General features: G+C 38.1%; 1 protein-coding gene and 1 long non-coding RNA gene across 2 annotated transcripts in view; one reads left to right on the top strand and one right to left on the bottom strand.

The window, feature by feature from the left end:
- The window catches only part of LOC102528486 (serine-protein kinase ATM), a 102,016-nt gene that overhangs the window by 71,242 nt on the left and 3,652 nt on the right, over positions 1-27,122 (top strand). The window contains exons 45-57 of the mRNA XM_072953819.1: positions 147-354; positions 1,148-1,261; positions 1,634-1,792; positions 2,250-2,388; positions 3,227-3,309; positions 4,373-4,513; positions 5,292-5,408; positions 13,308-13,457; positions 16,180-16,345; positions 17,600-17,686; positions 21,124-21,238; positions 22,278-22,341; positions 26,961-27,097. Coding sequence (XP_072809920.1) covers positions 147-354; positions 1,148-1,261; positions 1,634-1,792; positions 2,250-2,388; positions 3,227-3,309; positions 4,373-4,513; positions 5,292-5,408; positions 13,308-13,457; positions 16,180-16,345; positions 17,600-17,686; positions 21,124-21,238; positions 22,278-22,341; positions 26,961-27,097 — 1,680 coding nt within the window. The remainder of the gene's footprint in view (positions 1-146; positions 355-1,147; positions 1,262-1,633; positions 1,793-2,249; positions 2,389-3,226; positions 3,310-4,372; positions 4,514-5,291; positions 5,409-13,307; positions 13,458-16,179; positions 16,346-17,599; positions 17,687-21,123; positions 21,239-22,277; positions 22,342-26,960; positions 27,098-27,122) is intronic.
- Positions 23,239-25,932, bottom strand: LOC140691100 (uncharacterized). Its single transcript, XR_012066567.1, has 3 exons — positions 25,860-25,932; positions 23,831-23,904; positions 23,239-23,442 (listed from the first exon to the last, which is right to left on the bottom strand). It is a non-coding gene; the product is annotated as an uncharacterized lncRNA (long non-coding RNA).

Below are 27,122 nucleotides of genomic sequence, written 5' to 3'. Positions count from 1 at the left end.
ATTTGTTCCTTTTATGATTTTTATAATTTTGCTTTTTCTCCTGGGATGGACACCTGATTTTTCATCTGCGTTGTATATCTTGTATGATTTTATAGTTCTATAAAATTTGATGGGTTTTGTGTTTTACTTTAATTATCCAACGTAAGATACACCGTAAAGGTTCAGCGAGAGCTGGAGCTGGATGAATGTGCGCTCCATGCGTTGAAAGAAGATCGTAAACGTTTCTTATGTAAAGCAGTTGAAAATTACATCAGTTGCTTACTAAGTGGAGAGGGGCATGACATGTGGATATTCCGTCTTTGTTCCCTCTGGCTTGAAAATTCTGGAGTTTCTGAGGTCAATGGCATGATGAAGGCAAGTTTTCTTTTTCAACCCAATATTCTAGCCTGTGTTTTAAAAGTTTAGACATAAGCCTCTCAATGTCATGGATTTTGTATACTTTGTATCCTTGGCACTTGGCTCAGGGCTCTACACGTAGATATTTAGTCAGCTCTAATATTGTAGGTTTATGTGGAGATGAGAGAATTTAGATCAGTCTCTTCCTATATCTTTGCGACTACCATAGAGGAAAAGTACCCAGGATGCTAGATTGGGAGATTTAGAAATTAAAGATGATGTGATCACAGGTAGATTTTTCCCCTCCTGCTTTATTCTTTTCTGGGATTTTTTTTGCAGTGAATTACTTTTGCAAATACTTCAGAGTGAAGTTTAAAAGTAAAATGGTTCCTCTGGCTGAAAAAAATGACAAGACTTACAATACAGCCAGTCTCTGCTACTAGTGTACATTAAATCCTGTTACTTTTAGCATGTAGGGAAAAATAGTTATTCCATTTTATTTGCACTGACTTGTCAGTAGTCTTAATGTCCACATTTGTCCTCCCTGGAATTGCTGGAATGTAAGCATGCCCAATATTCCAGTTCTGAGTACAATGTAATTTAGATTCAAATATGACTTAATGATGAGTCAATCTAGAATACCCTTCAGAAGGTAAATGATAATGAAAAAAACGTTGTCAGTGAAGTTTTAGCAACATCCACTAGATGACTGTCTTGGCAGAGGACTATTATCTTAGAATAATTTATTTGCTTAGATGTAAGACTATTTGAAACGCATTGTTTTTTAATTTCATATTTTTTTTAATGGCAGAGAGATGGAATGAAGATTCCATCATATAAATTTTTGCCTCTTATGTACCAGTTGGCTGCTAGAATGGGGACCAAGATGATGGGAGGCCTGGGATTTCATGAAGTCCTCAATAACGTAAGTAAACCTGAAAAATCAAACCACAGCTGCTTTTCTTTTAATTTAATTATTGTATACTACTGTTCCACTCGAGGAAATGGCAGTAAACAAACATTTCAGTCAGTCCTACTTACGCTATCTAAGGGCAAGAATAAAGAATTCTTTTTGTCTCCTCTCATACTCCAGATAGGTTACTCAGTTTCTCTCCTCTTCTTGCTCCTCACCTACCTCTGTGTCTTTCCTACACTCATGTGCACACACATGCACACACACTACCCGCTGCAGCATCCAGCACAGTGACACATATTTTAATGTAAAGCAAAATTTAAAAGGTTAATAGATTTTCTTTTTTGGTTTCCGTAAAACTAACAGGTTTTAATTTTCTGACAGCTCATCTCTAGAATTTCAATGGATCACCCTCATCATACTTTGTTTATTATACTGGCCTTAGCAAATGCAAACAAAGATGAATTTTTGACCAAACCAGAGGCAGCAAGAAGGAGCAGAATACCTAAAAATGCGCCTAAACAGAGCTCTCAGCTTGACGAGGTATTTGGATTGATCATGCGTTATCTGTTTGAATTGTGATGTTCGTTTTTTCGCAGTGTTCCTTTCTTAAGTCTCAGGGATTCTAAGAGTGTGTGTTGTTGACAATACTTAGTTTGTAAATTCTTTGTTATTGTGATGCTACCTAAAATTCAAATTACTGAGTATTTCTTAAAGCGTAGGAGATACCAATAGTATTTTACCTTTTTTCCTCACAGCAGTGAGCAAAGAAAAAATAGATTTTGCAAGGCCCCTGTGTCCTGGAGATGATTATACCTTTGATGAATTTCATTCCTAGTAAGATGACTGTTTTGTTTGCATCTGAGGGATTGCAGGGATCATATTATGTGCCCTTCCGTTGTATAGATATGTGCATAAATTCTGTTTTTTCTTTTGTTATTGTAACTGTGAAACGTTTAAGTGTTGGGTATTTACTTATGTAATTTTTTTTTATTAATAGGATCGAATTGAGGCTGCAAACAAAATAATACGTACTATCAGAAGTAGGAGGCCTCAGATGGTCAGAAGTGTTGAGGCACTTTGTGATGCTTACATTATATTAGCAAACTTGGATGCCACTCAGTGGAAGACCCAGAGAAGTACGTGTTTGAAAGAATGAGTGTTGCTTTCTTGCTGTGCTGTTCTCTGTAGGAATATATTAATTATAGAGCCTAGTAATGTAAGACTGTTCAACTCACACAGTATTACTTTAATTATAGACATGAAGGTCATGATGATTACAGCTCACAATGATCCAAATTTTGATTTTTATCTAATTAGCTTCAACACTCCTCCTGTCACTCTTTCACTTAGTTTCATGGAACTGATGATAGGTGACTACACTCTCGGACTTAAAGATGGGAAGACCTTATCATTTTCCCCGTCACTCTTCTTGCTGTGTCTCTTTAAATAAGTATAAGTGGCTATAATATTTGGTTATATGCATACACTTACAGGTATCTCTCTCCCCATACTTTCATAATTATGTTCTTTTTTCTATTCAGAATCGTATCTTCACATTTAAATTATTATTTTCAAATAAGAATGAGACTTCTCATAGTGTTCCTGTAGGCAAACAAAGAATATTGTCATGTCCTTCAGTCTCATTGATAGTAATAGAGGAATACATTATCTATGTGCTGTTCACACTGTTACATAATTATCTGAAGTTGCTCAGCTTGGCCGCTAGGGTGGAATGTGTCTAATTACCCAGTGCCAGGTAACATGCAAATTCGTGTGTAAGCCATGTTTACCATTGTTTTGCTCTGACCCTGAGCGACATTGTGTCCAGAGCCCTGGACTTCATTTTCTGAATCAAGGCCTGAACCACACATTAGCCACAGGTTGGGGTTGATGGCATCTGCTGAATTCTCCTTTCCCTTCGGTGCTGTTCGTTAATTTGCGGTTGTCACTGAAAGCTCTTAATTCTAACTCCAGAAAGCATAAGCATTCCAGCAGACCAGCCCATCACCAAACTGAAAAACTTAGACGACGTTGTCGTCCCTACTATGGAAATTAAGGTAATTTACCATTAACTGTTTTGACTTTTTAATTAAAGTAAATTCCTCTTTATTAGGTTAAACCATTTGAAATAACTTTTTTTTTGTAGCTCGAATAGGTTAAATATTGGCAAATTCATTTGTTTCAATGTATGTTTTTTTTTCCCTTTATTGGATTCCCTTTGTCCATGCCTTAAAATACTTAAAGGCCTCTCCTGGTTTCCTTTCTTCTGTCTTCAGTTTTACACCTTTCATCTTTCTTACGAAGAAGTCTATAGGCTGTCATTTTCATTGGCCAAAAGAGGGAAAGATTCTATAGTCTTGTGCCAAGATTAATTTTTAACTTGGCAAAAAAGTCCCTAATTATTTAATATTGGTTTTTAAAATTCTGTATGCATTAGAATGTATTGACTGTGATGTATTATAATATTAAATTGACTGTAGTATGCACAATATTTTTAGCTTTGTCCTAATGATCTTTTATTGCTAGAAGTACCATGTGAGCAGGGGTATATATAATAATAAAGGTTACAGTTTAGAAAGTGATCACTTTAACTATGTAAAATCTCTCCTTTGAGTCTGCAGTTTATTGCTTAATATCTGCAGTTATTTGATTTGAAATGTAGCTGCATCTTGTGGATTAACCATATACCAGCAAAGTTATTTAGCTAAATATTTCCTTAAAATGCCAGATTTAGCAGTTACAACCTGGAAAACTCCTTTCCACACTTTTTTAAAATTTACCTTATTATGTTTTTGTGAAGAGTTTACTATTTCCCAGATGACTTACAGGTCAGTGGCAAGACCTGAACCTGGGTTTTTCAGCAACATCATCCTAACTTTGTATGCCCTGCTTTTATTAAGAGATATTTAGGGAGGTAAATGTGTTTTCCATGTCACTTTTTGAAGCTTTCCAATGTCAGATCTTTTTTCTTTCACTTGTAAAGTTATCCCTTCAGTTCTTAACCAACAGCACATTGTCATTCATTCCTCTGTTTAATGTTAAAATTGTCATTTATGTCACATTTTTCTTTAAATGCAAATTGTGTATCTGACCTATTGTCATATTTATACATTTTATTAGGTGGACCCCACAGGAGAATATAGAAATCTGGTGACTATTCAGTCATTTAAAGCAGAATTTCGTTTAGCAGGAGGTTTAAATTTGCCAAAAATAATAGATTGTTTGGGCTCTGATGGCAAAGAAAGGAGACAGCTTGTCAAGGTGAGACTTTCCTTTCGCGATGTGGTTCCTAGTGAGTTAATGAAAAAAGTCAAAGAAACACTGTAGTGGGTATTTTCTTCCTTCTTTGGGTCTTTATTTTTGTTCTGAATGATTACAGGAAAACTTATAAAGTAGAAATATATTATTTCTAGAAGCAGGATGCATTTCCTCATTTTGTTGTGTTTCTGGAAGACTAACCTTACAACCATTGGTTGAAGTAAAATAATGCTTTTAGCATTTACCATGTAGACATGATGAGGTTAACAGTCAGCCTGCTTGTGATGGAAAAGAATTTTGATGATTGCTGCTTATTTGCTTGAATAGTTCAAATTGAAGGCTCTTGCTTCAGTATCCTGAGTCTTGTCACTGTGCTGAGTGCTATTAAATTTACCGTAAAGGGACCGCATTCCTCCCTCACTCTGCTGTCAAGCTCTGTGGGCCTTGCTGGGAAGTAGCAGAGAGACCCAGAGCTGCTCTGCCCTGGTGTTCTGCAGTGTGTCCTCCGGTGGAGGAGTTCCAGTGAGTGTAATTACAAAAGCAGCTGGGGAGGCGGGGTGGGGCGGCGACTTCTTTTTTCTGTGTTGTTCTGCCCACCCAGTGGTATTGCTTATTCTAAGTGAAAGCACAGTTTTAGGTCTTAATTATTTAAGAGACTGTTAAGAGGAACACATTCTCAGATTGATTTCTGAGTGCCTTTGGCCGCCCTCAGATGACTGTGTGATTTTATAGTGGAGAAAATGAACTGTGCTTAGTCGTTCGTGGTTTGGTTGTTCTGAAGGGCCGTGATGACCTGAGACAAGATGCTGTCATGCAGCAGGTTTTCCAGATGTGTAATACATTACTGCAGAGAAACACTGAAACCAGGAAGAGGAAACTGACTATCTGCACGTATAAGGTAACTAGTTGCTACTTCTGCTGCTTCATCAGGAACATAAAAAGATGCCATCATTCAGCCAGAGGTCAGCAAATGTTTCCTGTGAAGGACCAGATAGTAAACATTTTAGACATCAGGTCTTTGTTACCTGTTCTTTCTCTTTTTCTATGCAACCGTTTAAACTGGAAGACCATTTTTAGCTCACAGGCTGCACAGAAACAGTCTGGGACTGGTTTTGGTCCAGAGGCCACACAGTGCCAACCTCTGATTTAGATAATATTTTCTTTTTAAAAAGTGCTCATTAAAGAATATGAAAACGAAAAAAAAAGTAAATGATTAATGTTAATTGCAGTAGTTTTTTGTTTCAAGAGATCTTGTTTCTTATAATTATCTAAAATATTTTTCCCTTGTCTTTGACCATTTGGCCTATTTCTGGTATAAAAGTACTCCTAAGAAGAAAAGTTGTGTTAAAGAGAGAATACTGATTCCGTGAAGAATATAGCACATAATATAGGGTTTAAAAGTTTTAATTTGTTAGTTTTTGATTAGGTAATATGTTTGCATGGTTCAAAAATCTAATAATAGAAAAAGATATAAAAAGGGAAGCCTTCTCTCACCCTTTTCCTATCAACCTCATCCCCCACCCCTTATCCTTATAAGTAAATTTGTTTCCACTGTTAAACGAATAGAATATATGAATATATTTCCTTATTTCCCCTTTTTTCTGAAAGAAAAGGCAACATATATATATATATAGAGAGAGAGATTTTAACTCAGCAATATGTTACAGAGATCTTTCTTTTTAACAGCTGCTTTGTGTGTTTGTACATAATTATCATCAAAAGTCCTTATTGTATAAAATGGGCATAGGGTTGTTTGTGGTCTTTCATTATTCTGAACAATGCTGTGTTGCACTGAATAACATTGAATGTGTAGTATTTCATGTATGTGCAGGTGCATCTATGGGGTAGACTTCCTAAAGTTGGATTGATGGATAAGAGTAAATGCACCTATAATTAGGTAGATACTGTCAGGTTCCCTTTAGTAGAGGGATGTACCAGTTTGCATTTCCTCCAGCAGTTTGTCTGAGAAGACGGTTCCCAAGTCACGTTATTCTATTAATTAATCATCTTTGGCCCTTAAATGAGTGCTCATCCAGCATGTTTACATTTTTAAAAATAACAATAAACCTTCATTTTGAATGGCCTGTGTTTCCTAGGTGTTTCTGGTTTCATTCCTGTATCTCTTTGCCCTTTATTCTTCTGTCACTGCTGTAACAAGACTTATTTATTTATTCACTGTCCCACTTTCTCTGAAGATATAAACAGATTAAGAGAATGTATGGATAATTCACTGTATAGCAGAGAAGCAATCTTTCAGAGGCTCTTAGGATAGTCCCATCCCTGTTTCTTACACCTGCAGAATGGCATATACTAGCAAGGGTTTATTTTCTCTAGCAAGTTATCCCTACTTAACCTCGAGGTATCCCAACCATCAACTAAGACTAGTTTAAAGTATAATTGAAAAAGGTCCCTTTCACAGTAATATAGTTTATATAATGTGAATCAACTGCCTGGGATTAATCTTAACAAGAAATATGCAAGACTGCATGAGAAAAAATTACAAAAATGTAACAAGAAAGAGTAAAAGAAAACTAGGCTCAGGAAGAGGTGCCATGTTGTAAATAGGAAGACACTGGAAAATGTCAGCTCATTTCAAATTTAATGCCTAGACAATGAAATTCCAATAAAAATTTTTATAACATGGAAACATGTTTGAAAAATATATTGGTGAGAATGACTAAATGTCTTTGATAAAAGTAGTAGGTGAATGTGGACTCTATCCAATTATGAAAGCAGATGGTAAAGCTTTAGTGATAAAGATGACATGGTTCATGACAAAAATAGATTAATAAGACAGAATAAGTAGCCTTGAAACAAATGTTTATTATATACGTTTATAAGAAGTCAGCGTATAGCTTTGACTTTTAAAAAGTTCCTGAAAATGCTATTATCTCTGGGAATGATGGCATTATGGGTAATACCTGCTTTTAATATATTTTGAGTTGTCCACAATGAACATTTTTTAATTATAAAAATAACTGTTAGACTAAAAACCCCAAATAGGGGAGCAGAGAAAAAGAAATTAATTCTCCCCACCAAAATTCTGATTGAGTCAGGCTATTGTAACTGAAAACAGAACTTTATTTTGCCTACAGAAACAGAGATATAAAACTCACTTGTTGCTTGGGTGGGCTAGAGGGGCGGGAAAGCATTAAGAATAGCACACTCTTTCTTAGCCTCCAAGTTTGTGAGAAATTGGTTACATGGAACTTTCTAGGGTGTTAACTAATATGCTTGATGCTTTCTATTAGCAATTGAAAACAAAAAAGAGCCCTCACTGAATGCCAAGCGCAAAAGTTAAAGATCCGTAGTATCTGTCCTGCAGAGGGACTTCTCTGATGTGGTGTAGATCAGTGATGCTCACGTTCAGCAGGCATCATAGTCACTGGGAGGGTCTGTTAACACACAGACTGCTGAGCCCCATTCTCAGAGTTTAATTCTAGGATGGAGCCTGAGAATATTTCTAGCCAGATACCAAGTGATGCTGATGCAGCTGTGGGTCAGGAACCACACTTCGGAGACCCCACCATCTAGTTAGTTTGCTGTCTGTTGATCTGGCTTAGTTGTAGGACAAAGTCTGTGGCAGATGCTTTCATGACTGTTGAAATGTTTAAAGGGCAAGAATTCTATACAGTGAATGAAAGGACATGTTTACGCTTTAAATGCCAGGTTTTTCGATAGCAAAGGTGGTGACTAAAGAGCTCAGTTACAGTGGGTTGCAAGAAGTGTGGGCTGTAAGGTCACTTCCTGATTTTCTCAGAAAGCAGCTCAGGCTTCCAGGCAGATAACACAGTTGAGCCTCCAAAGTTCATTGCTGTAAAGCAAGAAAGAGAGAAGGCCTTGCTTGACCTAAAATATTTGGAAGGCAGAAATGACTAAACTCCATCTCTGCCTTTTGACTTTTTACATCTAATTTTTACAGAGAACTATTTTACCATTCAAATAATGGAGTTATTTAATGTTACGTATCTGAATACTTTTTTTAAATGACCTCTAAATATGAGGTTGGACCGTATTCTGTAGAATTGTTGTCCTGGGCCAGTAGGTCTGCGTTATTTTGAGATTACTCCAAGGATGCGAAGGTTATATCATCATTACCTTGTTGAGCTGCTGTTCTGTTTCCAGTTAAGGTTCCTGGAGGTGCCACACTGTGTGTAGGAAAGCAGTCTGCTTAGTCCAGGTCTTCAGTGGAGTCACTCCCAACCTGGCATTCAGGCCTCCTGTGATCATTGGGTCGACAGGAAGGTTCATTGACTGCCTGGAATTAGCTCTTGGTACGCAAATCTCAAAGGTTAGTGTGCAGCCTCAAAAGGAAAGACTTGTGCGTTGAGGCATAGTGGAAATCCCTTGTCAGAGAGAATCACATGGAGATAAAGGAAGACCAAGTTCTTGTATGTGCTGGTACTAAGACGTAGCCTCTGACAACCAGAATTTGTGTAACTACACTGATTAATCTCTACCAAACTACATTTTTTTAAGGTATCCTGAACAACAAGCCTAAAGTCTTAGGTGTGAGAGGATTCATTTTTTAACATTAAAGTCTCTCATAGACAATATTTTAATGCTGAAAAGAAGCTCTGTACTTAATTCTTCATGGTGCCTTATGTCAGCAAATCATGTTTCTTCTGTGTGATACATATTTCAGTCAGGGTTGGAGAGAAGCTGTAACGCCCTAAGGCATTCACTGTACATAATGAACTAACTTTGTTTCTATGTATCTAGGATGGTTCTAGCTGCATACCTGGAGGTAACTGAGGAAACAGTCATGAATCATTTTTTGTGCCACTCAGGCAAAATACTCAGATGAAATAGGCTATTCCAGGGAATCTTCGTGCCTGAGAAAACACTGCCATTTGCCTTTTGAAACTTGAATTCAATTGTTTTTACATCAGCCAGCATCGCAGTTGGACTCTGAGATAAGATAGAGAAAAGCCAACTTACTCCTTTCTGGATCAGTCTCTTAACAAAAAGACAGTGTTTGAATTTTTCCCCATAACCAGATATTAATAGAGAGTAATTAGTGGGAAAGGGGCCTTTGATGGAATATATTAGGAGGCAAGAATGTTAATATGATTGAGCACCAGGGGTCACAGCTCAGAGTCAAAGATGGGGCTGGCTTTCCTGGGAGGGAGGCATTTAGAGCTACTTCGGCAGGAAGGAAAATTGGTTGGAAAAGCCATGAGACCATTCATTCATTTGTTCAGTAACTGTTTATTTACATGCCTAATGTTGCATTAGATACTCTAGTAGGTGCTGCAGATGTAAAAGTAATAAAACATAGTTCTAGTCCTTAAGGCGCTCACAGTCTCCCAGGGGAAGCAGACTCACAGTTACGACGCAGAGTAGTAAGTGCTTTGTCGGAGATGGTGCCCAGAGGTTACGGAGCATCACGGGAGAAAGCCGGGCCTGAGGAGGCCGAGCGAGTCATTGAAAGGTTTACCTTGTGGGTTGTGGCTCAGTAGTCCTGGCTCTTTTGTTCTCTGGATATCTTACCTGCTTTTTATAACGAAACTCCATTTTTTTCTTTAGCCTATTAAAAAAGTCTTTTGGAAGGGCTGGTTCATAAGATTAGTCAGTTTTGTAGACGTCTAAGAGATACCTCAAACTCAACAAGTTTAAAGTAGAACTCTTAATTAATTACCTCCACTCCCCCTAAAAAAGCACGAATGAAAGCCAGCGTGCTCGTCCCCATCTCAGCACATGGCCCATCCTTTATGCATTTGCTCGGACCAAAACCTGAAGGTCTTACTTTCTTTTTGCTTTTATTATTATGGAAAATTTCAAACAGATACAAAAGTAGATAGAATAATATAATGAACCCCCTATACCTTTATCCAGCTTCAACGACTATCCGCTCCAGACCATTTTGTTTCATTTCTACTTCCACCCACTTCCTCCCCTCCAATATTATTTTGAAGCAAGATGTCATATCATTTCATCTGTAAACATTTCAGTGTGTAGTTCTATAAGATAATATCTCTTAAAAAAATACCACATGACCACAATGCTGGGCCGCTAAAACAATTAGCAGTAACTCCTAAATATTACCAAATAGTGGGGTTCCTTTTAGACTCCCCCACTTTCTCTTTCTCAAATCTCATATCTATTCCATTAGCAAGTCCTTTTTGGTTTACTTTTAGTCAAGCCCCTTTTTGCCGCCTCCGCCATTACCACCCTGCTCCACACCACAGTCACTTTCCTTCTAGAGCACCCAGCTAACCCCTTACTTCTGCCCTTGGCTCCCCCAAAGCTAATTCTACCCACAGCAGTTAGATCGATCCTTTAAAAAGTCTGACATAGAATATGTCTCTTTCCTGTTCAAAACCCCAGACGACTTCACATTATCCCTGAATGAAAGTGATTTGCCTCAGCTGTTGTCTTTCCACCCTTCTCTCTTACCTTTTCCATGCAGCGTCATCGTCACTTCACTTGCTCTTTTTGCTGTACCTTGTACACCAATTCTGCTTCACCTTGGGGCTTTTCCCTTCTCTCTGTCTGGAACACTCTTCCCTCAGGGCTTTACATGAATTGCTCCCTTACTTCTTTCAGGTTTCTCTCCACTGTTACCTCCTCAAAGAGGCCTTCTCGGCCCACATCTCTGTTACTCGCTTTTTAAAATGTATATTTTGTTCTATTATAATTGCTGCCTGACACCATTAAATGTTTACTAGCGTGTATGTTCCCACACCAGAACGAAGCTTTATGAGGGCGTGGTCTTCACCTGCCTTGTGGGCACTCTGTTCTCAGGGTCCTGGCACTGCGTGTGTGAAACACCTAATAAACTCTCAACAAACAGAGTTAATAAATAACAGAAGACCTCCTTTATGTTGAAACACAGAACATAAAACAGTTCGATATATTTGAGTACATTAAAATTTAAAATGTATAAAATTAAAGATACTTTGGGGGGAAAGGAGTGGGAAGGGATAAATTGAGAGTTCAAGATTTGTGGATACTAACTAATATATATATATATATATATAAAAGGTAACAACAAGTTCATACTGTAGAACACAAGGAACTAGATTCAATGTCTTGTAGTAACTTATGGTAAAAAAGAATATGAAAATGAATATATGTATGTTCATGTATGACTGAAGCTTTGTGCTGTACACCAGAAACTGACACAACATTGTAAACTGACTATACTTCAATAAAAAAATATGTATATACCAAAAAAAAAAAAGATACTATAAAGACAGGTGGCTGTCTGAGAAAGTGAATTTAATAATGTTAATAACAACAACAAAAGATTGTAATAATATTAAAAATAAGGGATTTATATACAGAATATATAAATAGCTCTTGCATATCAGCACTGAAAAGACAAGCCAGCAAGGAAAAGGGTAAAGAATATAAACAGGCAGTTCACGAGAAGAAAACATTTGAATGGCCAATAAGCCTCTCAAATTATACTGAGCTTTACTGGGAATCTGGAAAATATAAATGAAAACCAGAGTGAGATACTGTTGTATACCTCCTGGACTGACAAAGTGTCGAAGTCCCACCCTACCACGTGTTGGGAAGGTTATGGAATAAACTACTGATGGGTATATTAATTGGTAAAACAACTTTGGATACTGATTTGGCAATATCTGGTTAAGTCAGTTAAAGGTGCACATCCCAAATGACCCAGCTCTTCAGTTCCCGGGTACACATACACCCTAGAGAAACTGAAATATATGCGCTAGTAGACTAATTCATTGCAGCAGTGTTTCAGGGAAGTCTGGAAAAAAGGTAAACATTAATCAACATTAGGATTGGACCATTGTGGTATATTTATACAGTGTACAGTTATTAAAATGAATGATTTAGGATTAAATAGTCTAACACAGTTAAAGGTAAAACAGTGTTAAGTGAGAAAAAAGCAAATTACAGAAATGTACTTAATAGAATAAATACTCTTTATTTAAAGCTTGTAACTACTTATGTATGGATAGCTTTGAAATGAAAGTATATCCCAAAATACATGAACATGATAAGCAAATTAGCAGTCATCTTAACCATTTTTTGTTTTTGTTTTTGTTTTTGTTTTTGTTTTACCGGTACTGGGGATCGAACCCAGGACCCCGTGCATGCTAAGCACACACTCTACCACTGAGTTATACCCTCCCCCAGCAGTCATCTTGATGGTCGGGAGGGGCATGGGGTCAGTGAGGGGTATACAGGGAGCTTCATCTCTTTCCTAGCAAATATGAAAAAAGTTTTAGATTTGATAAAGCTGTTCAGTAGGCAAAAGGGTATTTGTTTATATTATATTCTATACTTTATGTGTATTTATAATATGTCATAATTATTAATCTTCCTAGTAAAATTGCTTGTTTTATGTTTAGGAATACATTTCTTCTTGATGAAGCTAACAAAACTATAAAACAAAAATAAATGCACTTTCAATTATTGAAGTATACTAATTGAGATGACATTTGATATTTTCCAAAGTGAAATTCTTTGAATTTATTTGCTGTTAAAAGTACAAGGAAAGTAAAGCTAATTCCTCTGCTAAATGGAACAAACTAAGTATAGCTCAGTGACAGATGGATGAGTATAATTAAAAAGATTGACCTCTCAGGGAATCAAGGAAATTGAGGGAAGAACAGGTTCTCAGAAGTTTAAGCAGCAGACTTGAAAAATCTTATTCTTTGAGCTTAAGTTTATTTTCGGTTGCTTTTTCCCTACAGACAAAAAATAGTAACACAACTTGAGAAAATGCTACACATTGACTCTGATAATTGAATAATCATCATATGCTCTTTTAATGCCTTTCCATAATCAAAAGGTATTTAATTTGTAACTTTAGGTGGTTCCCCTTTCTCAGCGAAGTGGTGTCCTTGAATGGTGCACAGGAACTGTCCCTATTGGTGAATTTCTTGTTAACAATGAGAATGGTGCACATAAAAGATATAGGCCAAAGGATTTCAGTGCCCTTCAATGCCAAAAGAAAATGATGGTGAGTGATACTCAAAAATATAACTTATTGCCAGATTTTTAATAGCTTATTAAGGCTGATAGTTATCAAATATTATAGAATACAAAGTTTTAATTTCATCAGGTAATTGTTAATGATGGTAAGTATAAGAAAATTGGGGTATATTTATACAATGGAATACTACTCAGCCATAAAAATGATAATATAATACCATTTGCAACAATATGAATGGCCCTGGAGAATGTCATTCTAAGTGAAGTAAGACAGAAAAAGAAAGGAAAATACCATATGATATCACTCATATGTGGAATCTAAAAAATAAGACAAATGAACTTATATATAAAACAGAAACATACTCACAGACATAGAATACAGACTTTTCATTGCTGGAGGGCAGCAAGGTGGGAAGGGATAAACTGGGAATTTGAGATTTGCAGATACTGACAGGTATCTATAAAATAGATAAACAAGTTTATACTGTATAGCACAGGGAAATATCGTCAATATCTTATAGGAGCTTATGGTGAAAAAGAATATGAAAATGAATATATGTATATTCATGTATGACTGAAGCATTGTGCTGTACACCAGAAATTGACACAACATTGTAAACTGACTATATACCTCATTAAAAAAATAAATTAAAAAAAAGGAAAGAAAGTAAGCTCATCAGAATGAAAGTAGGTGTTAGTGAAAAAGGAATATCCCCCCCTTTTTTTTTAAAACACCATTCTTATGGTATGGTTCCTATACAGTAAACTACACATATTTCAGATGTACAAATTGATGAAGTTTGATAGACGTACACACCCATGAAATCACCACCACAATCAAGATAGCTAACGTTTCCATCATTCTCCAAGAGGTGCAATTTTCAAATTCTCAATTTATCCCTCCCACCCCCTTTAACCCCTGGTAACCATAAGTTTGCTGTCTTTGTGAGTCTGTTTCTGTTTTGTAGATAAGATCATTTGTGTCCTGAAAAAGGAAGATTTTTAAACTATATATGATGTCAACCCTTGTCTGATGAGATATTGGACGTTATTCAGTGTATGCTAATTTGCTTCCAGTTTAATGCACGCTAATTCTTAACAAAACAAAGCACTAAAACCAAAAAAACAGATTATGAAATAGAGGCCTTCTAAGACACTTGCCACATCACACGGCCATCTGGTCTAACACTCATCCACCCAACCAGTGGCACTTGTTGAACACCTCTCTGCCAGGTACTACGCTGAGATGTCGCAGATATGATGATTAATTAGCATCGTGCTGATCCCATTTTAAGATGAGAAGAAGTTCTGAGCATTTAGCTTGCCGCAGGTCAATGACCTTATAGATGATGGAGTGAAGATTTAAACCTTGTCTGTCCAACTCTGAAACTGATTTACTTCTTTTCTTGTGCTTTCTGTTGCATGTTTGTAAAAATGTGTGATAAGGTACCATAGGAACTGTGATGGGAGGCTCCACAGAGTGCAAGACAGGCATGGGGAGGAACTGGTTAGCTCTGTCTAGGGCAGGGGAAGTGGAGAGAGTCAGAGTCAAGAAAGACTTCATAGAGAAGATGGTGTTTGAGCTGAGTGTTAGAAGTGAATGGGTTTTCCAGGCAGAAGGAACATAGAAGCAGAAGGGAAGGATGCAAGAAGAGGCAGGTAAAGATAGTATTGGCTTAGTTTTTGAGGAGGCATAGAAGAGATTGGAGCAGTATCATTAGTCAGAAAATGAAGGGTTACTTCATGAAATGCTGAGAAATTTGCACTTTATCCTGTGGGCAATAGAGAGCCTTTGAGAGGGATACTAATATCAGATTGGCATTTTAGAACGATCACTCTGACAACACTTGTGTTTTTGAGGGTTATGTTTTCGAGAAAGTTGACAAAAAGCGTAAGATGAGGTCTGAACTAAGAGTAACAGTAGAACAGGCAGTTCATATAAGAAACATTAAAGAGGCAAAACTGATAGGATTTGGTTGCTGATTACAAGTGGGGTTGGTGAAAAAGAGAATCAGGGTGCCCAGTTTTCTGGTCGTGATGATGGAGCAGATGGAGAGGCTATTTACTGTGTTGATGAATAGAGGAAGTGGCTGAGGTTTGCCAAAGATGAGAAGGTGAATTAATTTGGATTTGGAAATGATCCAAGTGAAGATGTTGAGCAGGAAGTTGGAGAAGCACCTCAGGCTGAAGCTTAATAAAGATATCTGGGCCAAAGATGCAGATTTGGAAGTCATCAGTCCATAGGTGAGGAGTGAGCCCATTGACATAGATAAGCTTTGCTTCAGGAAATTAATATTTACTAGGTAGATGTTGGAACACAGATCTGAGACATGTCAGCTGCCTTGCAATCCATCTGTGACTGATTCTTCTAATCGTCCCCTCTTTTCCTGTTTCCTGTCGCACCACTAGTGCTGTGATACACCTAAGACTAGTGATACCTTTGGCATTTTTCTGTTTACTTCCACATAGATTACAGAACCATTCAAATTAGAATTGAATTAATACAAATAACAGTCACTGTTGGTATACTCCTTCCTCTACAATTAACATGAAAACCCTAAAGGAATTATAACTTGTTATTAATTGCTTCTTGTGTTAGCTTCTTGTGAGTAGAGATAATAATATCTTGTTCATCTTTTTATTGCCTTTGTATCTATCATATTATTTTCCTATTGAAACTCCTAGTAGACGTTAGTCAAGTTAGTTGAAAAAAACATTGAGAAAATAATTTTATAACTTGTCTGTTAAAGGAAGTGCAAAAGAAGTCTTTTGAAGACAAGTATGAAACCTTCATGGATATTTGCCAAAATTTTCAACCAGTTTTCCGTTACTTCTGCATGGAAAAATTCTTGGATCCAGCTGTTTGGTTTGAGAAGCGGTTAGCTTATACGCGGAGTGTGGCTACTTCTTCTATTGGTAATCTTCTTATACATTGTGGTAGATGCAAGCACTTCCTACATTCTGAGTTGCAGAAGGAGGATGGTGGTGGTGGTGGCTGTTAACCAAACCATCTTCATCATTAGATCATTGGGGTTTTTTTGTTAGTCCTGAGTCGTTGCTTCTAAATATAGCTCTTCTTACCCTTGGCAGGAGAGAATTCCGTTTTTCCAGGTACGAAAATAAGACTGATTCTTTTTCTTCTTTGTTTACTAGAGAAAATGGCTTATTTTCTCTCCACTTACTATATTATTTTCTGGGATTTTTCTTGGAAAATAATAAAACTCATAACTCCATTTAAGTTATTTCTTTTCATTATTATTATTCTTTTGGATACAAGCTCTATAAAACTGTGACATTAACCCTCAATGATTGATTCTATTTAATAGAATTTTGGTTTTGGAATAGAAAAAATATATGTAAACATTCAGTGAACAACATATATTTTGACTTTTTTAATTTGTAAGAGACTGGAATAGTTAGGGCAGTTAACAAAATCTTAAGAGTATGAGAACTAAAAGAAGTATCAGTGATCTTTTAATCTGTTGTTTTTTAGTTAAAGGCCACTCTTTTCATCACTTGGGTACTATATACCAGGAAGGCAGGACATGTATGTTTTGAAAAACTTCTGGGCGTAATGAAACCCTCTTTTTTTCTACATTGAGAATCACTAATCTGATTCGACTAATTTAGTTTATAAACAAGAAACTAGGCCCCCTTAATGACAGAGCGAGGCAGGAACCCCAGGCGTCCTGACTCCCTAGCCAGTGTTTTTTCCTCTAACACCACGTGAGGTCTCTCATTAGGTTAAAAGCATTTTAATGCATATTATCATTTGTCTTAAAAGTAGAAATGTAGTTTTTCCTGGATGTGTACTTGATTAAATGAATTAATGATTAATTTGTGTTAAATTTAATTCATTAAGCAGAAGAAAGTTTCACTGAAGTATGAAGGATTTACCCATAGGTGTCTCAGTTTGAATATGTGCTTATTAGTAAAGGGAAAACTTTTTTAGCAAATCATCTAAGATTCATAAAACGCAGTAGAAATGAGAATAGCTGGCAAGATACGAGTTAAAATGGCCAGTGATGTACGTAATTTTCTTTAAATAGGCCAAAAAGCCTAAGCTACTTAAGAATTATGTAGAGTCAGTGGTATTAGTTGAAATTATGACCAAAGGTGCATATAGGACTAGGTGATACCAGTGACTTTGGTTTGTGTGTTTTTTTGTAGTTGGTTACATACTTGGACTTGGGGATAGACACGTACAGAACATCTTGATAAACGAGCAGTCAGCCGAGCTCGTACATATAGATTTAGGTAAGTAACAGAGATGTGTGTCTTTATTCAATAAATATCTGGTCATCAAAAAATGCTGTTTGCCTACCCGGATATTGCAAGTGTGAGAAAGGGGGTGTGAGGGCTGTAAAGCAATAAATACTGTTTTAAAGAAGTGTAAACACAGTGATGCTGGAGGGAGTCGCTGACTGTCTGGAGGATGATGAGTGAAATTTACTAGAAGAGGTGACGTGTAAGCCAGGTCTCAGAGAAAGAGAGGGAGGATAATCCAGACAGAAGCTCGAGGAGATATGAAAGGAGGGACAGTGTGTAGGAACAACAAGACGTCACATGTGGCTGGGGGGGAGCTGCGTGTCACTGAGTAGCTTGAGCTGTAGATGGTCCTGGATGATGGAAAGCCAGGCTGAGAGGTTTCAGCTTTAATCTATTAAACACTGGTGAGTAAAGGAAGATGTGTTTAAGCAGGACATGATCATATTTGATTATTGGAAAGATAATTTAGGGAGCAGTATTGGCGGTAGGAAGACGAGTTAGGGAATATTATAATAGTTCAGACAAAAGGTGGTGAAAGAGATGATTTGGACTGAAGTTGTATGGACCAGGAGACTGGATTTGGGGGACATTTTTGTAGTAACTTAAATTGCACCAATGATGTTGGATGTGGAAACAGTGGGAGAGGGGACTAGCTCTCTCCCATTAGAGAATAAGAAAATGATCAGTTTAATTTTAGACATTGTTTTGAGGTATTGGGATTTCCAGGGGGAACAGGTAGTTTAATAAACAGGAAAGCAAAGATGTTGATCATAGTAAGAGACGTAGAACTTTCAGCAAATAGATTTCAGTTGAAGTCATTGGACTAGAGGAGGTTCTGATCTCACACATCGTCATTGATGAAGAGGACTAAGAATGGAATTGTAAGGAATGCCAGCATTAAAAAGCCTAAGCCAGGATGAAAATGAGGAATAACTAACAAGTCATAGAAACTAGGAGGTAGGGATATCTTGGAAGCCAAGGGAGGGTAAATTTTCTTAAAAGAAGAAATGCTGATAGGGATAGACTGGGATTTCAAAATTGTAGAATAGATAAACAAGATTATACTGTATAGCACAGGGAAATATATACAAGATCTTATGGTATCTCACAGAGAAAAAATGTGACAATATATATACGTTCATGTATAACTGAAAAATTGTGCTCTACAATGGAATTTGACACAACATTGTAAAATGACTATAAATCAATAAAAAACGCTAAAAAAAAAAGAAGAAAATGCTGTGCTCAGTAGCATCTGATACAGAAAGTTCAAGTAGGATGAATGCTGAAAACAAGCCTTTGAATTTAACAGTTAATCAGTCTTAGTAAACTTTGGATAGAATGCAGGAAGTGAGACTGAAAAGGCAAGGATTAAATGGAAGTTAAGGATGTGTAGGATAAGAATGTGGAGTTGTTCTGCAAGTGGGTAAGAAGTAAGAGAAGAATGAGAGAGAAGTTTGCTACAGAGATGAGAGACTCACATCCAGCAGAAGCAGGGCCAGCCCCTCCTTTAATCAGAGTTTCTCCAACTTCACATTCTGTGCACAACAGTGACCTCCTCCATGGTCAACTGCTCTCGTCTAAAATAAATTGGAATTCTTAGGTCGTACCATGAAATGATGACCTTTTTCTATATTCAGCAAATGCTTGGGTTGTGTCTTCTTGGTGGTGGTGAAAGGAATGTGGTGAGTGAGGGGAGTCTCTCACTTAGTCTGAGTATTCATTAGGCCTCATTTCTCAAGACAGTATTGGTAACTATTATAAATCAGCAATAGAAGTGAACTGTAAAAGTTGCTACAGACATGTATGGACAAATTTTCTGTGGACCTTCTTTTCCGTTCAGTAAAATTCTGGGCGCAGGATATCTTGCTGGTGCAGAATTTGTTGAGTTAAATTAATTTTTCCAATACATTTGTACCATTAACAATTCTCATCATTGGTACAAGAGCACCTGATTCTCAGTATCATACAGAATATGCAGCACTGTTCTCATAGCGATAATGTATCTAGGTGTTATTGGAAGCAAGCCTAAATATAAATATGTTCTTTGGGGAAGAAAAAAAAAACACCGAGATGACAAAGATTAACATTTTAAGTTAACAATTATCTGACAAAGATTTTAAAGCAGCCATCATAAAAATGCTTCAAGGAGCAATTACAAACATGCTTGAAACAAGTGAAAATACATTTTAGTCTCAGCACAGAAATAATCTCAGCCTAGAAACAGGAGATGTAGAAGAGAACCAGGTGAAAATTTTGGAACAGAAAAAGGCAATAATTAAAACTTTAGAACTCAGTGGTTAGGATCAACAAGCAGAATAGTGGTACAGAAGAAAGAATCAGTGAACATGACAAAGTAGAAATGACCCAATCTGAATAACAGAGGAAAAAAGGAGAAAATCTTCAGCAACTGGGGCTGGTAAAGAGTTCTTAAACTTGACATCAAAAGCACAGACCATAAGACTGTCTAACCATAAAAACTCTGAAAATTCAACAGTCAAAACAAAACAAAAAACAGTTCTTAAATGGGCAAAAGGCATGAATAAACAGTTCACAAAAAAAGATACACAGATAGCAAATTATGTCCACAAAGAGATGTTCACTTGGTATCACAAATTATAACAGATTTCTTTGTAATAGCCCCAAAATGGAAACAGTCCAGATGACCTTTAAATAGGCAAATGCTTAAACAAACTGGTACATCTGTGCCATGGAATACAACTCCACAGTAAAAAGGAACAAGGTATTGATATGTACCACAGTTTGGATGATTCTCCAGAGAATTATGTTGAGTGAAAAAAGCTAATCCCAAAAGGTTACATACTGTGACTCTGTTTATATAACATACTTGAACTTACAAAATTATAAAAATGGAAAATAGATTAGTGATTGTTGTAAGAACAGAGGGTAGGGGTAGGTCATGGCAGGGAAGTAGGTATGGCTACATAAGGGCAGCATGAGAGAGCTTTGTGGAGGTGGAAATAATCTGTATCTGGCTTCTATCAATGTCAGCATCCTGTTGTGATATTTTACTATAGTTTTGTAAGGTGTTACCATTGGGGGAAAATAGATAAAAGATATATATATATATATATATATATTTATCTGCATTTTAAATTCTACCCCCTACCACCTCATTTTTAAAAATCACCCTTTAATATAGATTTCTCTAATTACATTAGTAAATAGGTTTTTTTTTACCTTATTTTTTAAAATTTGAGGTGGATCTCCTGGACAGTGGTAGAAATGAAGAAGGCAGGCAGAGCAGAAATAGAATAAACTACTCTGTGTTCTAGTACTGATTGAATATAGGTGACAGGTTATTCGGTGACTCTGCAAAGTTCACATGCCAGTTGGGAAGAACGTAAATTAGTTATGGAACCTCCTAACCTCATTGTTATTTTTTTTTAATTTATTTGTTTTAGGAGTTGCCTTTGAACAGGGTAAAATCCTTCCCACTCCTGAAACAGTTCCTTTCAGGCTCACCAGAGATATTGTGGATGGGATGGGCATTACCGGTGTTGAAGGTGTCTTTAGAAGGTAAGCCAAGTAGGAGAAGGTAGGGCACATAATTTTGGGTGTTGAAATCAATATTTGGATTATTGATTTCTATGGATTATAGAATTCGTTGCTAGAATGCCATCCCAGTGCTTTACCAGTGCTAAGGAAAAGACCCTGCCTAAAGCAGTAGCTTCCTTTAGACCCCCTGGGACCCCACCCAATAGAACACACATGCTGTCCTCCTCACCTCCTCTGGAAGCAGCCACCTTTACCTTGATGTCCCCTGTCCTAGCCAACTCTTTGTTTACCGATCAGAACTCCTATTGAGTGCTCATTCTCAGGCATATAAATTATCCTAAAGGATCTTAGTACCAATTCCTGCTAAAAGAACTCTGCAATTCTGTGTAGTTTTCCCAACAAAGGTCTACATACTCAACTTAAAAAAATTTTTTCTTAGTCTACATACTCAACTTTTAACGGAGCACAAGGGATTTTTAGGGCAATGAAATTATTCTGTATGATACCATAGTGGTGGCTGCATGCCATGATGCATTTGTCACAACCCATAGAATGTACAACATCAAGAGTGAGCCCTAATGTAAACTGTGGACTTTGGTTGATAATAATGTGCCCATGTTGGTTCATCGATTGTACCAAATATGTCACACTGATGAGGGCTGCTGAGGGTAGGGGAGTGTGTGTGTGTGGGTGGAGGGGGCTGTGTGTTCTCTGTATTTTCTGCTCAGTTCTGCTGTGAACCTGAAACTGCTCTAAAAGAATAAAGTCTATTAAAACAAAACTATAATTACCACAATGATCAGCAATGAAGGAAATGTTTCATGGTGGTTTTGTGTTATTCTTATAAATGCTAAGCCTATATTCACATATATATTTGTATTCATTTCAGGAACATCTACTGAAAACCCACTCTTCCAAGTACTATTATGCTCTTTGAGATATTAATTTAAGAATTGTTAACCAGAATAGTCTCAGGATACGAAACATGAATATATAGGAGATAACGGTATGCTGAAAATGTTGATGTGTAATAAAATTCATATTTATAATTTGTTTGTAGGTGCTGTGAGAAAACCATGGAGGTTATGAGAAACTCTCAGGAAACCCTGTTAACTATTGTGGAGGTAAGGTGTATTGTAAGGAAATCTTTATTTCTCGGCCTGGTAGAGTGTGTATCTTGTTAGGAAGGTCCTGATTTGAGGGTCAGTGCTTTGTTTTAGGGTGGTGGGATGATGCTGGGTTGCAGGGGAGAGGAGGTTGCACACCATAAATAGTGGCATAGAAATGCCTCCAGGCCTTGCAGATTTCTTGCACTGTTACAGCACTGTAAGTAATCTCTAGTCTTTAATACATGCATCAGCACTTTGACATCTTAGCCTGGAGTTGATAGCATGTTGATAAAATTAACTCCCAGGCTACGATGACATCTTGCCTTGAATGGTATTATTTCCAGAATGGTTTCCTTTGGAGTTTTAAGAGAAATCAGTATGTGTATCTTCTTTTCACCTGCCCAGGTTCAGAACCATTTAGTGAGGCAGATGGAGACCAAAGTGACAGCACTGGGGGAACATGTCTGAGGAGTGAGGGCCAAACTGGCTCGCTGCTGGTGCCACCTCAGTGCCTCTCTGCGTCTTAACCTGGGGACATGCCACCGAGTGGGGTTTGGGCCTGGAGGGCGTACATGCTCCATCAGGATCACTGCCTCTGTTGATTAAGGCGGAAAGGGAAGGAAATCAGCAGATTTCCAGTGCTTATGACGTTAGTTCTACCCAAGCGAGAGCTGGGTACCCGAGACAGTCATTTGCTGTACTAGTAAAGGGCATGTGGGGCAAGAGGTGGCGGAAGTGTCCTCCGCAGGGAAGCCTGGAAGTAGAGTTGAGCCATGCCTCCCTTACATTCTTTCAGCTTTTTGTTTCTTCGGTGGGTGGTCCTAGACTTAATTTACTATCACCTGTATTGCTTTTAAAATGATACTGATGTTGACCAAATTTGAACAAAACTTCTGGGGGTGAGGCAAGAACGTCTGTAGTTTTACAAAGCTCTCCTACTGTGCAGCCATGGTTGAGAGCTGCTGTCTTAATTCAGTGGCATTAATCATTAAGCCTGTGACCAACAAGGAGGGTGGAGTTAACCGTCTGCTAGGGCGGCCCTGTGTCTGCTAGCTTTATCAACCAAGGCCTCTTCATAGGTCTCCTTCGCACTGTTGGTAGCAATATGGATTTTTCCTACAAAGAGAATTAAATGGGTCTCAATAGCATGTTGACAAAATTAATTCCCAGGGGTGTGATGTTCCCAAGACTGGAGACACTTTCCCTTTTCCCATGTTGTGTTCATACACGTTGTCATGTATTACTGCTTGCCATTGGTTCTGCAGCAGGAATGAGTGTTACCACAGCTGCCTCAGTAACAGAGGAGTCAAGGTCTAAGACCAAGTTATCGTGCCTTTTTGCATTTAAGACAAAAGAAGTCCAAACTTCCTAATTAATTTAAGATTCAGAGAAGTTTAATGTATTCCCCAGTGTTTTACTAGGCTCAGTCTCAGTCAAAAGAACTTTTTGTGCCTGGGTAAATTGGGGGGTTCCTTTGGTAACTGTATCCTGAGTTAACACTTACTGGAAGAGGGTAGTTCCATCACGGCTTCAGAAGTTTTGTTAGTTGAGTGCCAAGTTGCTCATGAGGCTCATTCTCTAAAAGAATGGTAGGAGATAAAGTTAGAGAGCTAACAGTGGGCAGATCATTTATGGGTTCCTACATCAGTGTGAGGACTTTAGATTTTACTGAGTAAGATGAAACTGTTGGAGGGTTTCAAGCTAGAGGGCTGCTTTGCAACTCTGTCTACAATAACCGTGTCACTACAAGCTTTATAAGCTTTGTGTCTTTTACAGTGATCTGCCTAATCTTCCCTCTGTAAACCTGTCTGAATTTCCTGAATGATTTGTTGTGGTTGTCCCAATCTTCAAGAGTAGTTTCCCAGTTGATCTTACTGTGGGCTTTGTGTCTTCAGCGTTAGCAGAGTGTTTCTCGGGAGCGTGCTGGACCCCAGTCCTCTGGAATGTCATCTCAGTCTCCTCTCCTGTAGGCATCACTTTCGCTCTGTTAGTTTCATTGAGCCACAGTCACTGTTTCTGATCTAATATCAATGAAAACTTCTCGCTTCTTAACCCTCTTTAAGAGCCCTGTGCCTTGGGTGCCTTTCCCTTCCCTCTCAGTACACTTGTCTCTACTGGCCTTCAGAGTCTCATTTTCTTCTTCATAATAGACCATCCTACCCTCCATGATTTTATCCATTCTACTAAGGAAATCTCTCCCTTTAACTCAATGGTTCTAGGCCAAGGGCAGTCTTGTTCCCTAGAGGACAGTTGGCAGTGTCTGGAGACACCTTTGATTGTCATAACTGGGGGTAGGGGAGCTGTGAGGGCACTGCTGACATCCAGTGGGTAGAGGCAAGAGATGCCGATAAACATCCTACGCACAGGACAGCCCTCACTGCAAGGAAGTGTCCAGCCCCCAGATGTCGTAGTGCCGAGACTGACACACCCTGTTCTAACTTCATCAGTCTGTATTCCTTTATTGTTTTCATTCAGTCACCTCCTTTCTGATAATAAGACTAAAGTATACTTTTAAAATCACTCCAGCTCCTCCTTGATTCCAGAATTCTCAGGTAAGATGCTAACACAAGACCTTGGGTTTGAAGTAATTCAGTTGTGTTGTTTCTCTGCTTCAACTCAAGAAGACCATATAGTCTATTTATAATAGAGGCCCCCATTCCTCTTCATTGGCTAATGAAATACACCTCCCTTTGTGGGTGAAACTGGTTAGGATCCCTGAAATCTAAAGCCATGTCAGTGCCCAACTTGTAGTCACAGAACAACCCTTAAACTAATGGACAAACCACATGTATTCAGAGTCAGTCCCTCCATATTTTTCCATGGCCCTGGAGAATGCTCAGAACAGAATAAACAGATGACCAAATTTGGGTGCTGCTGAACTAGTACTTGTCCTGGAATTAAACGTGTAATGCTAAGGGCATTCTGTAGTGCCAACCTGCAGACCTGCCAAGAAACACAGTAAAGGCAGCAGCCAGAAAGTGGTCCAGCTCTGCAATGCTGGAGTCTCCTGTAAAGTCACTCATTCCTGGAATTGAGTCTTCACTTATTATTAAGACCTGTATGGTAAGCATTTGCTGAGGCCTATTTTTAAAAAATTCTGTGCTTATAAATACCAGGGGCAGTTAGCTCTTCTGAATTGCCAAGGTCAGAAATCCCCATGACCTCACGAATAAAACTTAGACCTAGAACCACTTGCTCTGGCCACGCCAGTTATTTTGGTATTCGGATTCTCCTCTCTCTATATATGTTTCAAGGTGGCACCCATAGCGTGAAATCTTGGGTTTTGAGGATTTTTCAGTAAATTAAACCCTTTTTTTCTCCACCCAAATTTGGAACTATTTGAGTGAAAAAGAGCCTTAGGAATAAGATAGAGATCAAAATGTTGGGTTTATTGCTGATAAAATTATTGGAGAACGTGGCATAGAAGTAAAGTCCCAATAGACTTGCTAGTGCTGCCCAGGTCCCACAACCTAATCTACAGGGGTACAGCCCCCCTGAGGGAGACTTTGAGCCTGCAAAGCAGATGTTTTTACCTTGGACCATACTGGTCAAGAGGAGAGGCAGCAGGAGAGGAAGTGACTAGTGCTTCCATACGCTGGCAATTATAAATAATGTCGCTGTCAATGGCAGGGTGTATGTATTTTTTGAGTTAATTCTTATTTTGTGGTTGGCTTTATTCCTTTGGTAACTATGTAAGTTTAAAAATCTGAAGCTCTAAACTTTCTTAGAAGCAATGAGCAGTACGTATATGTAAATTTAAAGATATATATGCAGTAAAAAAAAAAAAAGCTTTATCAAGCCATGAAAGACATAAGAAGAAGACATAAGAAGAAACTTAAAAGACATACTACTAAATGAAAGAAGCTGGTCTGAAAAGGCTATAAACTGTATGATTCCAACCAAATGACATTCTGGAAAAGGCAGAGCTGCAGAAACAACAAAAAGATCGTGGTTTCCAGGGTTTTGGGGGAGAGGGTGGGAGGGAGGAATGAATAGATGGAGCACAAGGGATTTTAAGGGCAATGAAATTATTCTGTAGGATGCTATAGTGGTGGCATTTGTGAAAACCCATAGAATGTACAGCATCAAGGGTGAGCCCTAATGTAAACTGTGGACTTTGGTTGATAATAACGTGCCCATGTTAGTTCATCGATTGTACCAAATATGCCGCACTGATGAGGGATGTTGGGGGTAGGGGAGTATAAATGTGTGGGTGGGGAGGGCTGTGTGCGAACTCTCTGTATTTTCTGCTCAATTCTGTTGGGAACCTGAAACTGCTCAAAGAGAATAAAGTCTGTTAAAAAAAGAAAAAAAGAGGAGAGGCAGAAGGAAAGAAGGTGACTCGTGCTTGTCTCCTTTTAGTTGGTCTCACCCAGTCAGGAAACATGGGTCAAGGGATGTCACAGCCCCCAACATGGAGGGAGAAGGAGTTCAGACGGGAGAAGCAGCCCAGAGCATCATGCTAGTACCGTTTCCTCCACAAGGAAACAGGAGGCACATGGATAAGTGTGCCCTCCCTCCCAGTCATCTGCCACGTGACTGGCCTGTTACTTCTGTAATACTGGTTCTTCTGTTTCTAAATACATCATCACAGCGTGCATTGTTCTTCTGACACGTGTGTTCTTTCTGCCTAGGTCCTCCTGTATGATCCTCTCTTTGACTGGACCATGAATCCTCTGAAAGCTTTGTATTTACAGCAGAGGCCAGAAGACGAAAGTGAGCTCCACTCCACTCTAAACGCAGAGGACCAGGAATGCAAACGAACCCTCAGGTGAGCAGTGTTTTGGAAAGGACCT

This window comes from Vicugna pacos, chromosome 33 (genome assembly GCF_048564905.1).
Source record: "Vicugna pacos chromosome 33, VicPac4, whole genome shotgun sequence".
Lineage (NCBI taxonomy): Eukaryota > Metazoa > Chordata > Mammalia > Artiodactyla > Camelidae > Vicugna > Vicugna pacos.
Note: the sequence above shows the minus strand (reverse complement) of the source record. Positions and strands in the feature narration are given on the sequence as shown.